The sequence below is a fragment of the Crinia signifera genome, chromosome 9 (assembly GCF_055691185.1).
Source record: "Crinia signifera chromosome 9, ASM5569118v1, whole genome shotgun sequence".
NCBI classification, from domain to species: Eukaryota; Metazoa; Chordata; class Amphibia; order Anura; family Myobatrachidae; genus Crinia; species Crinia signifera.
In genome coordinates this window covers 92,005,915-92,021,398 of record NC_139225.1, presented here as the reverse complement: position 1 = coordinate 92,021,398, position 15,484 = coordinate 92,005,915, and the positions used below count along the sequence as shown (strand labels likewise).

Below are 15,484 nucleotides of genomic sequence, written 5' to 3'. Positions count from 1 at the left end.
CCGCGCAGCAGCGGCCGGGTTACCTGGAGGGAACGCCGGGCATCATCTACACCTCTGTCCTGACAGCCTGTCCCGCACCAGATCTCCGGGCGCCCTGCGCTCCCGGGCTGCAGGTTATGCTGGCGATGCTGAGCGAGCAAAGCAGGCTCCGCTCCAGGCTTCTGCCCCAACACCAGCGCAATCTTGGCAGCCAGGTCCTGGGCTAGCTCGACTGCCGTTAATGGGTCCAGCAGCCTCCTACCCAGCCACGTGCGACAGCGGATCAGTCTGTCAGTGTGTGACAGACTGATCCGCTGTCCAATGACATCTGTCTCAGTGACAGGGGAGTGCTCTGAAGGCACGTCCCTGTCACTGAGGCAGAGGAGTAGGTGCCGTTTCCCCATACTTTTTCAATGGGCTTTTCAGCATCTGCTTGTGCCCGCAACTTAGCCCTGCCCCCCGCTGCTGACAGTTTTAAACTGTCAGCTGGAGGCACAGCTACCGCTGCTTCCCAACGCTCACACAGCCTCTCTCAAACCATAAATTATAAAAATTAAAACTACAAATAGGATATTTAGAACAGTATATGTTTGTAAATATCATCTTTGTATTTTTTTTTATGATTTATGACAGGTGAGGCTCTGCCTCCCCTGCCTCCCCTGACTGCACGTCCCTGCCTGTACTGTACCTAAGCATGGTTATCTTTAAAACCTAGACCATTAGGGTGCCATGAGGACCGTGATAGGGAACCCCCAAAATAGATATTTTGGCTAAATTAATTGTATTATATTATATCCAGATGTCTGCATATTCTTTTTATGCCAGCCCAGATTCTGGCAAACCAGAATACCAATCTCACCATTCCGAAAAATTATCTTGAACAAAATTAAACAAACAGACATTGCCAAAATGAACTTTGAACCACATCACATTTCATACAAGGTGATTTATATAAAAATTCCAATTTGTTTCTTTCTTAAAGACATCAAATAGTCTATGGATAATGCATTATTGCATGTTCTAGGATTTTTATACTGGTGTAGATTCCCAAGCCAACCCAAACATATGCATTCTCTGTATAATAAATCCTTGCGCTTATCAAGGTTATCAAAGTTCATCTTTCTATATAAACTATATATAATTTAGGCATAAGATTTTATCTAGACATAATATTGTATGTTCTTATTGTAGTATAGTAGTATAATTTTTTATAAGGAAAGACAAGAATTTCAGGTTTTCATCCATAAATTAAGTTTTACAGTATGTGACAGAGCGGTAACTACTATGACACAGACAGCATATCTCTGCATGAGAGTAATATGGAGGATCCAGACCATTTTTTGGAGCAGTATCAGAAGCAAGGGTGTGTGCTCAGAATCACCAGTGTTTCCAGAGCAGAGTGCAAAAGCTCTTGACACTGGATCATTTGCAAGAGTCTCAAATGCTGTGATTACCTGTATGCTGCTGCCTGTAACTACGCTTGCCTGTGGAATTGCTCTGGTTTGCTGTGACCTGCTTTACAAAATAAAGAACAAAGACTTAATTTGAATCCCCAAGTATGTGATCCTTTTCACAATTGGTGGAAAATGTGAGCAAAACTCAGCTGGACTACATACAGACTGTTGCAGCTAGATAAAATTCTGAAGTGCAAATTGTAAAGATAGTCACACTGGACCAGGCTAGGCAGGTTATACACTGTATGAATATACACAAATGTAACCTTAGCGCAGTAAGGGGAGACAGCTGCTATCCAAAGGAGACGTTATCTGTGTCTATGTTACAAAAACAATTCAATACAAAAGGATATAGTGCTCCTCTGTTTGGAACAGTTCCCAAAGAGGAATCCTAAAGCCGGGTACACATATATACGGGCTGTTCTTCCGTTCTGGGTCGGGCGGCCGTTCAATTGTATAGGTGTGTACGTTGTCCCGACTCCCTCTGTACAAGGGATAAATGGACAAAAACAGTCTTGTCCGTCCATACTCGGTCGATCGAAGGTTCAGTGCTGTTTAATTTTCATCCGACAGGACGGGCCCATATCGGAACAAAAGTGCAGTGTGTACACACGTTCGATCGATATGCTGGCCGTTCTTGCGACTATACTGCCAAAGTTGGAATGTGTGGGCGTTCCATAGCTGCATCACTCTCTCGATTGTCATTGTCTGATGGTTACCACCCCTGCTGCACAGGTACTTGTAGTGCCACGTAAAAAGTTACGTCCGGCAAACCGATCTGAAGAATGGTGTATCTGGCCGTCTAGATGTAGTCAGCCGGCAGGGTGAGTAGAGACAGATATATGGCAAATAGCCGGGGTGCGTGTCTAGATGTAGTCAGCCGGCTGACTACATCTAGACGCGCACCCCAGCTATTTGCTGTATGTCTATCTATGGTCACCCTGCCGGCTGTCTACATCTAGACACGCACCCCGGCTATTTGCCGTATGTCTGTCTCTAGTCACCCTGCCGGCTGACTACATTTTTTTACGTGGCACTAAAAGTACCTGTACAACAGGGGTGTTAACCATCATGCAATGACAATCAAGAGAGTGTGTACAGTGGTACAATCTTTTTCTTGCGACTGTTTGGACGGGAGTACATCGGACGTCGCAAGTAAAATTGTACAGGTGTGTACAAGCGTATCGGCTGTTGTTTATGGACAGTCCGACGCGTCTACAGTCAGTCGAACGGTCACAAGAAAACAGGGATTGTATAGATGTGTACCCAGCTTAAGTCCCTACGTTTGTTGTCATCGCATGTAAAAATATAGAGAAATAACCAAAAAAAAGTCTTAATGATAAATTCAAGTTCTTTTTTTTTTTCCTTGAAAAAGACTGTATCAGTGGAAACATGTTGGTATGGTGTTAAAGATGGGCCTCTGAACATTTGACACACACAGTATGCAGGTTTAATTTTTTGGTGACATTGCATCCCGGGTTAATGTCCCAATTCTAGATTCACACTGTTAAAACATCTTACTGTGGCTTCCATCAGTTGTCATTAAGAGATAACCCACTGTTTTTATCCATTCATATTATTTTTGTTTAAAGAAATAAAGTTTATTTTTTATCTACCGTGGTTCAATGTATACTTGGTAGAAAACCTGGCCAGATTTTGGATTTGAAAAAGTATTTCTTGGATTGTGAGCATCTGTATAGCATACATGTGAGCACCCTTGTATGAACGCATGAACGCAGATTTTCGTTAAATATATACCTTTTGATGTGTTGTCCCCTGTAATTTGATGTAAGCGATGAGCATCAGCTTCCTTGAATTTCCTCACTTGGTGACCCATTTGTTATTGCGACCCACGGACCTTGGGGAATATTTACTTTAGTGCCATCGTTTGGATCCCTTTCTAAGAACTTATTTCGTGAAATTGAATTTATAATTTTCGTAACTTTTTTCGTTATTTCTCTATATCTTTTACATGTGATGACAAGAAATGTCAAGACTTTGTAATAGTTCCGGAAGAGGAGTGCTATATCCTTTTGTATTGTATTATATGCGGGTGATAGACCGATCAGTACAGCAATGGGCCCTACAGGATGACCCCCAGACATTTGAGGAGCTGGCAGTGGTGATTGAGTGGCACCTGACCTTGGGAAAACTGAGTAAAGCCAGGTCAGGGTTCGTGCCAGTACCGAAGCCCAGAACTTAGGTCACTGTGGGTAAGCCAAAGGCACTCTCTCCCACGGTGTGCTTTGAGTGCAGCGAGCCTGGTCATGTGTGGTGGGACTGTCTGAAACAGGGAGAGCTGATGGATTGGCATGCAGGAAAAGCTGCTCGGCCATTGGTCAGCATGGTGGCTGTGGGTGTATCCCAAGCAGTGTACTCCATGTTCTGGGTACTGGTACAGTTGGAAGGCCGGGAGATCTGGGCACTGGTGGCTACTGGCAGTGAGCTCAGCATTGTCGTTGCCAACCTTGTCAGCTCCAGGAGCTGACAAGGTTCTGCCTCCTGTCAGGGTGTTGTATATCCATGGCGATGTTGAGGAGTGCCCACATTTATACTTTCCCCTGACCTTTCAAGGCTGGCCATTAAAAATGGTAGCGGTGGTGACCTCCAGACCACTTAATCCGTTGATCCTGGGCAGTGACCTTCTATTGCTGCAGGAGCTGGTTATCTGGCATGATAGCAGACTGGTACACGCCTTTGAGACGGTAAAAGTCCTTAATGGCAGGGTAATTGATGCTGCACCATCAGAGGGTGTACCATATTTTGCATTGAAAAATAATTTGATATATCATGTTGCTACTATACAAGGGAATAGAGTAGATCAGCTCTTAGTTCCCTGAAAACTGGTGTGGTTGGTATTAGAAGCTGTACATACCACATTTGTGGGGTGGCCATCTGGGGGAGGAGAAAAACTCCAACGCAGATAGTTAAGGTTCTTTTGGCCCGTTATTTATGCCTGGGACTGGGTGGGTTTGTGTGGTGCTCAGGAACTACTTTAGGACCAGATGTTGCAGGATTAAAATGAGCTGGTTTTATTATAGAAGGTTTCATAATTGGAAAACAAATCACATATTCAAATCACGGCTTTGATATAAGGCTGAAACAAAGAAAATCTCAAATAACGTCTTTGAGGAAATGTCTTGGAAATAATAGGGATACAATAAGTTCTTGCAGTAAGTAACGGGGTGACCAGCGGTAATGGTGGAGATATCCGGACACAGAAAGAAAGGCTTTGGTGGGAAGATAAGACCGTTATGGTGAATGAATTGAGTAGATGGGAGAACAACTTGAACCAGTAATCAGGCACTGGAAAGATGTGGGTAATGGTCCAATGAGTTATGGGAAAGACTGTGGTTGAAAAGTCTCTGGGTATCCAGAAGACTCAAAGCGGTCAGGACTGGTGGATAAAGGCGCAACGTGCAGCAAGGCCACAGGCAGGTGGTATCGGATCCACGGACTGGAAATAATGGAAGCAACTGCGAAAGAAATCAGCGTTCCTGGGGTCAGTTTGCAGGGTGGATTGAACTGTGAAGCAATAGTGGCCTGGAGTGAGCCAGAAGTCTCCAACTGCATATAGCAAGAAAGACCTTTGCACTGACACAGGTTTGCCAGGGCAGATTCCCTAAATACATAGTGGGTGGCTGCCATTGGCTAGACAGTGCAGGGAGGCTAGAAACTTATCCTGGCTGGCCAATCTGCCTTTTGCCCACTTCCAAGATGGCGGCGCCGGCCTCCCGACGCCGCCTCAGTCATATCTCCCCCATGACCACCGGGATCCCGCCCCCACATACAGCTCTCCCCAGCAGCCCCAGACCCGGAATCAGCATGCCGCTCGGACACCAGCAGACACACGGACAGGTGGCGGCGGGCATGGAGGGGCGAGTACCGGACCCGCTGTGTCCAGCCGGTATTGCCAAGGTATTGCCAGAGTTTAGGGCTCCACTGGTACCTCTCCATATCATATCCGTGCCATTTGAGAAGATGGTTATGGATATGATAGGGCCAGTGGAAAAGTCTACTTGAGGACACCAATATATATTGGTGGTACTGTAGTTGATTATGCCACCAGGTCCCCGGAGGATATACCCCTGCATAGTATTAAATCTGGCACCATTGCCAGAGAGCTACTAACCATGTATACCTGCTTGGGAATACTAAAAGAGGTCTTAACGGATTAAGGTACCTCTTTTGTTTCTAAAGTTATGAAGGATTTATGCCGGTTGTTAAAAGTAGACAGGATTACCGCCTCAGTGTCTCACTGCAAACAGATGGCTGGTAGAAAGGATTAATCAAACCCTTAAGCAAATGATAAAGAGGGCAGTGTCACAAGAAAAATAAGATTGGCACCTATTCCTACCTTAATTGATGTTTGTGGTCAGAGAGTTACCCCAATCCTCTACAGGGTTTAGTCCTTTTGAGCTCCTCTATAGAAGACAGCCCAGAGGGATTCTGGATCTCTTAGAAAAAGGTGGTAAGAACAACCATGCCCGGACCCTAACATTGTTCAGTTTGTGATCATACGACCGTCTGAGGCAGATTGTGCCACTCCTGAACGAACACATGGAAAGGGCCCAACAACATCAGAAACAAATGTATACAATTAGCTCAGTCAACCAATCCTTTAAACCATGTGACAAAGTGCTAGTGCTTGTAACCACCACAGAAAGATGTATGCACAATGGCGGGGCCCTTATGAGATCATAGAGGCGGTGGGACCGGTCAATTACAAGGTCTGACAGGATAGTAGAAGGAGGGAGGTATGAATCTACCATGTAAACCTGTAAAACCTTGGAAGGAAAGTGTCAGTCAGCCCTCTTTGGTATAAAAAATAGCACAAAAGTACAAAATTGTATGGAATCACTCCCAGGAAAGTCCAAGTGTTCAAGGGAAATCGCATCTGACTTCAGGGTCAGACATATCGTTTTATCGCAAGGGCTCTTTAAATTGGACCAAGCAGAGATACGCACTGTTTTTAGCAAGACAGGACTTTTCTTTGCTGTACAAATAGAACTCTATATCTCTTTTCACTTTATCTCTCACCCAGGCTTAGTAAAAAAGACTGCAACAGTCTACTGTACTTACTTCTTCATGCTAGTGTTAGATTCCATCCATTACCAAAGATATACGGCATCAGGAACTATCCTTAGCAGATAGTGAAAACTTACTTACTTACTTACACAGCATAACTTTCTGACATTCTCTAAAGCGTAAAGTTCAGTGGGTAACTATTGTCATAGTGTATGCCTGCATATATTCTGTTCCAATGTTATACATTAGCAATGAATCATTCATAAATCTTACTTGTTTGTGTTTAACAGCTAATGGAACATCAAGCAGTCAGCTCTCCACTCCCAAATCCAAGCAATCCCCAATCTCTACCCCAACCAGTCCTGGAAGTCTCCGCAAGCACAAGGTATTATGTTTCTTCTCCTGCTTAATTCTTATCTCAACCCCTCACTACCTTGTTCCTCTATTTGGCGAAATGATCTTATACTTTCTGGATAGATGAGTTAGTTGAAATTGTCCTAATTAGTATGTATATACAGTATATGTAGGATATATATTTTTGGAATCATGTTACATATGAATCTTGCTAATGTCATTTTTCTAAATACCTATCCACCATATGATAAAAATGCAGTCCAATGACATACATTACCATGGTTCTAACCAAAACACTTTGCAACAGGCCAAACTGTAATGCTTTACATATCCCGCCTGTGTTTTAGTCTGGAGCACTACTTCTATACACAGGGAGAATGAAATAAAACTAATGCATGGTGGTCATAGCAACCATTAGCGATGGGGCTATGGAGAGCTGCCAGTTCCGGCACTTGCATATTGGTTTTAGCAGGTGCCGGGACAAGCGCAGATGCCACAGTGCGACTGCGCATGCGCAAACCCTCGGCTTCTATGAACTACATCCGCTGAAGCCCATAGAAGCTGGATTGGGCTGTACAAAAGCAGGGAGTGGCTTCCTAAAGGAAGACAGGTCTTTGCTAAGTGCAGCCCGTTCTGGCAGTCCCAGAAGGAGGAAACCCCTTGAATTAGGACTGCCTGTCATGTTTGGAACTGTCACTTCCAGTCACAGGAAAGCCAGTGCAGTAATGGACCATGGGCAATGCTAGAATGAGCGCAAGGGGTGTCAGTACTATAGAGCCCATATGTTTAAGATGCATTCAGGTCACATTGGGCCTGATTCTAGTTCACTCTTTCGGACAAAATCCTTCTTAGATGGACAAAACCATGTGCACTGCAGGGGGCAGATATAAAATGTGCAGAGAGAATTAGATGTAGGTGAGTTATTTTGTTTCTGTGCAGGGTAAATACTGGCTGCTTTATTTTTACACTGCAATATAGATCTCACTTTGAAGTAAAACCCCACCCTAATCTAATTTTCTCTGCACAAGTTACATCTGCCCCCCTGCAGTGCACATGGTTTTGTCCATCTAAGAAGGATTTTGTCAGAAAGAGTGAACTAGAATAAGGCCCACAGTTACCTATCAATTTGTATACCCATTTGTACTAACTCACTACAATGTAGCATAATACAATATATTGTACTGGGGGTACTGTGTGGCATAATGTGAACCGGGAGCAGTGTGCAGGAAAATGTGGACTAGAGCACTACTGTGGGGCATAAAATGCACTAGGGCACTGCTACTGTATGTGGCATAAAATGAAAAACCTTTGAAGAGAGAGGTGTCTCTCTAATTGCATTATAGCCAGGGTCCCTTCAAAATGTCCACAAATTTCTGACTAACCCAGTAGTTTAAAAACTGTGTGCCGTGGCACCCTGGGGTGCCTTGAGACCCTTACAGGGGTGCCTCGGGTTGGTGGTTCAGGACCAGTTCAAATTAATTACAATCAACGTAATAGGCAAAACCAGTGCGTGTGGCTGCCAGTCATAAAATATGTGTACAGAATAGAAACACATCTTGTCCTCCAATAAATAGTAAAACATTAAGATGATATATACACAAAATGTATTACATTTTTCATTGTCAAAGTTTTGGCCTAAGGGTGCCGTGGATAAAATTCTGACACTATAGAGTGCCATAATTCTAAAAAGTTTGGGAACCCCTGGACTAGCCCCTTTGTTAGGCCAATTATACTGTAGGTGCCTTTTCTTAAATGTGTAACTTTACTACATTAACCTTTCATTTTTTTAAATGAAATTTAGCATACATTATTTGATAGTAATGGTATATGTACAGTATAGTAATAAATAAATAAATGATTTTAAGATTTCCCATCACGTTTTCCCATTATAATGACAGTGATAGACAGGTATAACATTTAAAATATGTACTTTTTTGTACTATTTACTGTAACTGTATTATTAGTTTTTGAAGGAGAATTATGGGATATCCTAAGATATGGACAATATTTCAGGTGCAGATAGGAAATTGTCACTAATAACAATACAGCATATTCATGTCATCTGAATAACTTCAATAAAAATTGCCTATACATATTATCAGTTAATGTATATTGTACTGCACTACAATGTTAGGTACTTATGTAATATCTGGGCTCCTGTGTTTCTCGCCACGCTTCGCCACGCCACGCTCGCCACGCTTCGGGCACGGTGGCTCGCTGCGCTCGCCACACTATATAAAATCAACTCCATGCGTAGTTGGATAGTAGGGGTATGAAAAAATGGGGTGCATTTAACATGGGAGCCCAGATAATACATAAGTACCCAATGTTAAAAATCATCCTGGGGTCTAGGTTATTTATATATATTTATACATTTATACACAGAAGTTTCGAAAGAACTCTAGCACCAGGGACTAGTATATATGGATCACAGTGGATTTCAAAATTTATTTTAATCCGTATCCAGATGGCTCACAGACAATGCCTAGGTGGACAGTCAAAAGGTTGACACCAAAAGGTCAACTTGCACTAGGATGTTGGACAAAAGGTGGACATGCACTTAACTGATGACAAAATGTCGACTTACGCTAGATCGGCATGGCCAAAATATTGACACAAGTAAAAGGTCGGCATGACAAAAGTCGACACATTACTTTTTCATGATGTGTTTTTAAAAATAAATTGTACTTTTTCATGTTTTACCATCCATGTGTACTCCAATTGGGAACAGTAAAGTTCCTGAAGCATGAGGAGCGGAGTGAGCTATGCGAGGGAGGGCGCTACACTGATCCAGGGTCCACGTGTTCAGGTCTCGACTTTGAGAAAAAAAACCTGAAAAACTCATGTCATCCATTTCATGTGTTGACCTTTTCCATGTTGATATTTTGTTTGTGTCGACATTTTGTCAAAGTTGATCTACTGCATGTCTACCTTTCGGGGTCGACTTGTTGACTGTCTACCTAAACATTGCCTGCGACCTACTGGACACCCTTTTTATTCCAAATACAGTTCTTGTATATATCAATAATATATAGTACATATATATAGGGGTTTATTGCACATGTACATGTGCAGGGTGCGAGCGGCCACAGCGAACAGAGTGTTTGCTGGGTGCTCGCATCCACCATTAGGGGCGGGGTGTGGGATGGCGGCGGGTAGTCGCACTGATGGGAACACCCAGCGTTTCATGGGCGTTCCCAGGAAAATGCTGGGAGTTCCTATGGAAATCACCCAGTAATGCGGGTGCCAAGAGGCGAGCAACTGACATCACCGGATGTCCGCTGCCCACCATGTTCCCCAGCAGGATACACGCAAAACTGACACCTCAAAGTGTCTTAGTGTTGCGTGTACTCACCACATCAGCAACCAACTAATGATGTGAGTGTCAATCCATAGGCTGCAAATTGATCTTTGGTAAAAACATCTATTCGCAGCCGGGTGGGTGAAATCGCACTGCAAAGGGCATTTGCAAGCAGTGGGAGGGCTAAAAAAGACATGCAGCAATGAGTGTCAACCAGAATAACCCCCATTGGGCCCGATTCAGAACTCTGCCCCGCCAAACGCAACACCCCCCCTCCCACCGAGTGAATTCCCATGCTCACATGTGGCCAACGGAGGAGAAATCATTTGAAGGTCGCTCACCATCAAAATGATTTTTCCAGCCTTCGGTCTGAATAGTAAGTCTATACTTAGTTTTCGGATGGCTGATTTCTGCTGAAATGGGGGCGGGCGCTGACATCATTTGAAGTCAGCCGCCCACCCCAAGCAGGCATGGATGCACCTGTATTTGCAGATGTCCCCCCTGCGTTAACATGCACCATTTTTGTGGGCACCCCCTGTCTGCCCATCAGTGAGCGAGTGCCCTGACGAATGTATAACTCACTGAGTACATTTGCTCCAGGGGTTTGCAGACATGTGCATATTCGTGAATGCGCAAACCCCCACAATCAGCAGTGGGGACCGAATTCAGACCCGACCAATCAGGTCTGAATAGCCCCCATAGTGCAGGCAGGAACCTTTCTTAGGTACCAGTTAGAAGATTTTATTATTGAATAATGATTGATCACTCAAAACAGACTGTAATGGGAGACAGCTCATGTTCTGTGACATTAACACATCCCTCTTTTGCTATCTTTTACAGGATCTGTACCTACCCCTGTCCTTGGATGACTCTGACTCTCTTGGGGACTCCATGTAATATGTACCAGTGTCCCCAATGAGTAGGATCACACAGCAGAAAAGAGCTGGTCAGCACAGTGGTGCTTTTTAAAGGATCCAATTACAGCTTTCATACTTATTTTTTTGTTTTTCTGTGATTTTATAGTTTTTGTCATAAATGTCATGTGACCCAACCTGACGGGGATGAGCAACAGTTTTATAGTGATGAAGCAGGCTTCAAAATGATGTACTGTATGCAAGTGTGCCATTCATGAGTTGTCCCAAGTACCAAACATGGTGCTTCTACCAGCTGAGGATGACACCAGCCATTGTGAATTGTATTGTTATACAGTGTTGTAACAAACAAGACACGTGTACGTATACTAGGGAATGTTTCGAGTGTATTAATGATTACTTTCTATGTCTGTTTTATATTAACACCCAAGTCCTCCCTATTGTAACATGGAACTAGTAATGCTAGATTCAATCAAATCATTATGGGTTCTACTGACACAAATTAAAGGGTCACTCCCATTTTCAAGAACTTCTCAAAGCTTACTCTTGTATGTGTGGTAACTGGATATTAGTTGGGAAACATGATTCATTCTATAATTTGCAATGAAAGGGACAAACAATACTACGGGTCCATCTTTACTGTTCATTGAAAACTTCAACCTGTACCACTATAATCTTCATTTGTTTGACAGAATTGAGAAATCAATGAATAAGCGGAAAGATTTATTCACACAGTTCTGGGAGTGGCTAGAGCATTGGAGTGCCAGATGGCCCTCTCGCTGCCTCATACAATTTCATTAACCCTCCTGTCATGGGTTCTGTGGTTTTGCTTACATAAAATTATATTACATATACCAGATTTTTGTCTAGCACCAATGCCAATAGAGGGAAACAATGACCCCACTTCAGCAGCAGATGGCAGAAATATCAGCATAATGGGAAAGAAATATGAGCATTATCAATCATGTTTTATATATCTACAGACAGTTAAGTGATTAATGTTTTGTATTGTATAAGCAGTTCCTTGATCTGCCAGGCACAGAATTATTTTAGGGGCTTCACCTAGGATTGGTCAGTTAACTCAGTACTTGTAGACTAACAAAGAAATCAACTGATATGCAATAATAATATTTCATGGTAATCTAAGTTTTCTGTCAGGATTTCAATTACATTCTGTGAACCTATATAACTAAAAAGTTGTTTTTGTGACGGTTAATTGTGGGCCAATGAGGCAGCCAAGATGACCAGAAGATGCCCTCTTCACCGGGCAGCACAGAATGTAAAAAAAGATTTGGTGTAAGGAACATGCCCTCCCCTGCTTGGCCACTCCCCTAGCGCTGGTACCCTGATGATTACTTTTAATGACAAAGAAACCACTGTCTATAATGAAAGCGTTAATGCATCAGCATTGTAGGTCATCAGAATTTCTGGTGTCAATCAATGGTGCCATAGATACTTTCCAACATTGCAAGAAACCATCCCTGGAAACAGATTGCAGATTGCAACCATCAGTGTTTGTCAAGTGGGGACACGTGCCTGTGTTGGCACAGTTAGATAATGAGAGTGAGCTAAGGTACCCATATGATGGGAGGGCATGGACAAGTAAGGTGTATCAGGAAAGGAACCATTGCCGCATCACCATAGGAACTTTGCCATAGAAGGTGGAGAAACATCGTACCTGAGCCATCATTGTCAAAACATTAACTCTTGGTAGCAAACCATCAATGTTATTTAACCATCGATTGACGATATTCATCCTGTTTGTAAGTTGGGAGGATCTTGCCACCTTAAGTTATAACACAGCATGAATGACTTGCTGAGTAACCGAATGCAAGAAGTATAATCAATTGGCCAATGAATTCGGTCTTCCACATATTACTATGTCATACATATGAAATGGGCTGGAGCAGCATATACTTACACAAGCATATCTTGCCCGGTGTATAATAATTTAAAGGCAACGGGTACAGCTCTCTATGAACTATATTGGAAAATTAAGTTTCCCATGTAAAAACTTAATGTAAAAGAAGTTTAGATAGTGGAAATTTCTTTTTCCTTTAAACTTCTATTTTCATTATACTGTAGTTGTTTGTAAAGAAAATGCCAGGAAGTGAGTTGGACTATTATCCTGGCTATTCACGTTTGTGATCTGTAGCTAAACTATCCCCTGACAAGTGTTCAGTAGTGCATGTGTTAGCCACCCTAACTGGCTACCTCTGCAGACAGCCATCCAAGGCAGACAAACACAACACAAGGATAGTGACAGTAGCAGCAAGAGGAGGGCTGTCAATGAAAGGCAGACAAACACTGGCAACAAAATATACAGTATGTAAGCTGTTTGGTGATCCCTGTGATTTGCTACTTGCAAGTCAGGCATTTAATATACAGTACTTTATATTGAATGTAAAATGCTGGGTTACCATGAAATATTAATAGTATATGTTTTACAGGAGGAAAACACTGCCTCCATATATATACTGAGCATCTTGTTATTCTCAACAGACCTGTCATTTGGTTAGCAGTAGCATGTCCTAAGCTACATTGTTGTTTAGTGGATGTTGCTGCAAGTGCCTTATTGCCATATCAAACTATTCTTTTCAAGCAGGGTATGTGCCCACAGTGGCTCAGATGGATTTATTCAAGGGACGGACCACTGACATGCATATAGTCCAATCCAATTGCCACACCATGAGGTTTGACTAAAATTGAAAATCCCAAATTGGAGAATATATTATACTAATAAACCTCCAGCACATAGATGCACTGCGCATCTTTGTGCATCTTTTTTTTTTACCTAATTTGTAGTTTAGCTCAAGTCTTATAAGACATACAGTGCCCTAAAATCTTATATTTAATGTTAACATTTTTATAGGCCTACCATAATTGTGCGAAGGGCGAGATGCATCAAAATATAAAATGCAACCAAACCTCTAGAAAATGAAATATGGCTACTTAACGCATATGCACCAAGCTTCGGAAACCAACGCATTCTGGGGTTTGGATGCGGTCAGCAATGTCAACTTTAGATGGTGTTGCCCTATAGAAGCCAACGGGCTTCCTCCCACCGGCACGTGTATAACTTGATGCACATGCAGATAGGACTCCAGGTCATAATCCCGGATGCCCTATCATCGCAAAGGACAGCTGAGATTTATTTATTTAATCATTTGAGAAAAAAACTGTGTGCTTGTAAAAAGCTCTTGTTTCTCTCTGTTTGATTTTGTGGCTAATCCAGTCTGGCTCACGGTGAGATTTTGGCAGGAGATTCTTACTATATAATCAAAATCTCCTAGGTAAGCCAATATTATCTAGCATAGATTGCTTAGCTAAGATTGACTCTGTAGGCATGGCAATTTTGACTAGATCATAATTGCTTAGACAAAATTGTACATCTAGTCAAAATTGTTTAGTCCAAATTGGCCATTAGCCGATATCTCACCTTGTGTACGGGGCTTTACACACAAGTACACGGTATCCTGTCTTCTGACACACCAGCTGTGAATCACTATCTAGGATCACGCCATACACAGCATCTCGCCTCCCCCCATGCAATATGGGAGATACAGTAGGAGCAAGTTTCATCTTTGCTCCTTTGGCCATGGCTAGCCATGGCCAGCCATGGCTATTCTATTGTTCTCAGCTGCAATACGTATTGTATTGCAGCTGAGAACAATAGAATAGCCATGGCTAGCCATGGCTAGCCACGCCCAAAGGAGCAAAGATGAAACTTGCTCCTACTGTAATGCAAATCTTACTGCAAGTCAGTGGTGTTTGTCCCTGATAAATCACACTTGCCTTGTCACCATCACTCCTGAAAACACTATGATTCTTTGTTTTCAGCCTTCAAAATGTTTTGTATTCTGAAACGTGGTTACATTTTTTATAATCATTTACTTTTCGCAGTAATTTATCAGGAACCTACTTTTATAAACCAGTAGTTTGAAATGATTTCAATAATTTAAAAAAAAACACGATTTTCTGAACAATTTATTTGCTAACAAAATGTTCATACAAATACTCATATGGTATCTGTCATTTTTAAGTGTTTTGATATTTTTTGTAACAACGATATTGTTTTAAACGCAAGAACAACTAATTTGTAACAAATGTAACTTACCATTTACATTATTGAACATGGTTATTGCCATATTACACATTGTTTACTGTCTGTGAGCTTTTTTTGTAGTATTGGAAATATGCCTTAATACAATGCATGCTCATATAAGGCTAATGATGCTTACTAGGAGACATATATTAAAAATACAGGACCTAATAACATATTTATCATGGGGAGTACAGGCTTAAATGTTTTTTGCTAAAAATAGGGCAAAGCATTTTTATTTGTAAGCAAATTTTTGTTTAATTAGTAAGGGTTAAAAGCCCAAATGTGGGCTTTTCATTCCAGTTTGTATGGGTGAATGGTATGTCTAATCAAATGCAGACTGGCCCTAATTTGACTCCTAAACTGTGTACGCTTTTATAGATATATCTGCAGA

General features: G+C 42.2%; 1 protein-coding gene across 1 annotated transcript in view; it reads left to right on the top strand.

The window, feature by feature from the left end:
* DCX (doublecortin) overlaps nt 1–14,626 on the top strand; it is a 164,277-nt gene extending 149,651 nt beyond the window's left edge. Inside the window, exons 6-7 of the mRNA XM_083159389.1 lie at nt 6,752–6,846; nt 10,957–14,626. Coding sequence (XP_083015515.1) covers nt 6,752–6,846; nt 10,957–11,013 — 152 coding nt within the window. The 3' untranslated portion in view covers nt 11,014–14,626. The remainder of the gene's footprint in view (nt 1–6,751; nt 6,847–10,956) is intronic.
* Nucleotides 14,627–15,484: the final 858 nt, after the last annotated feature.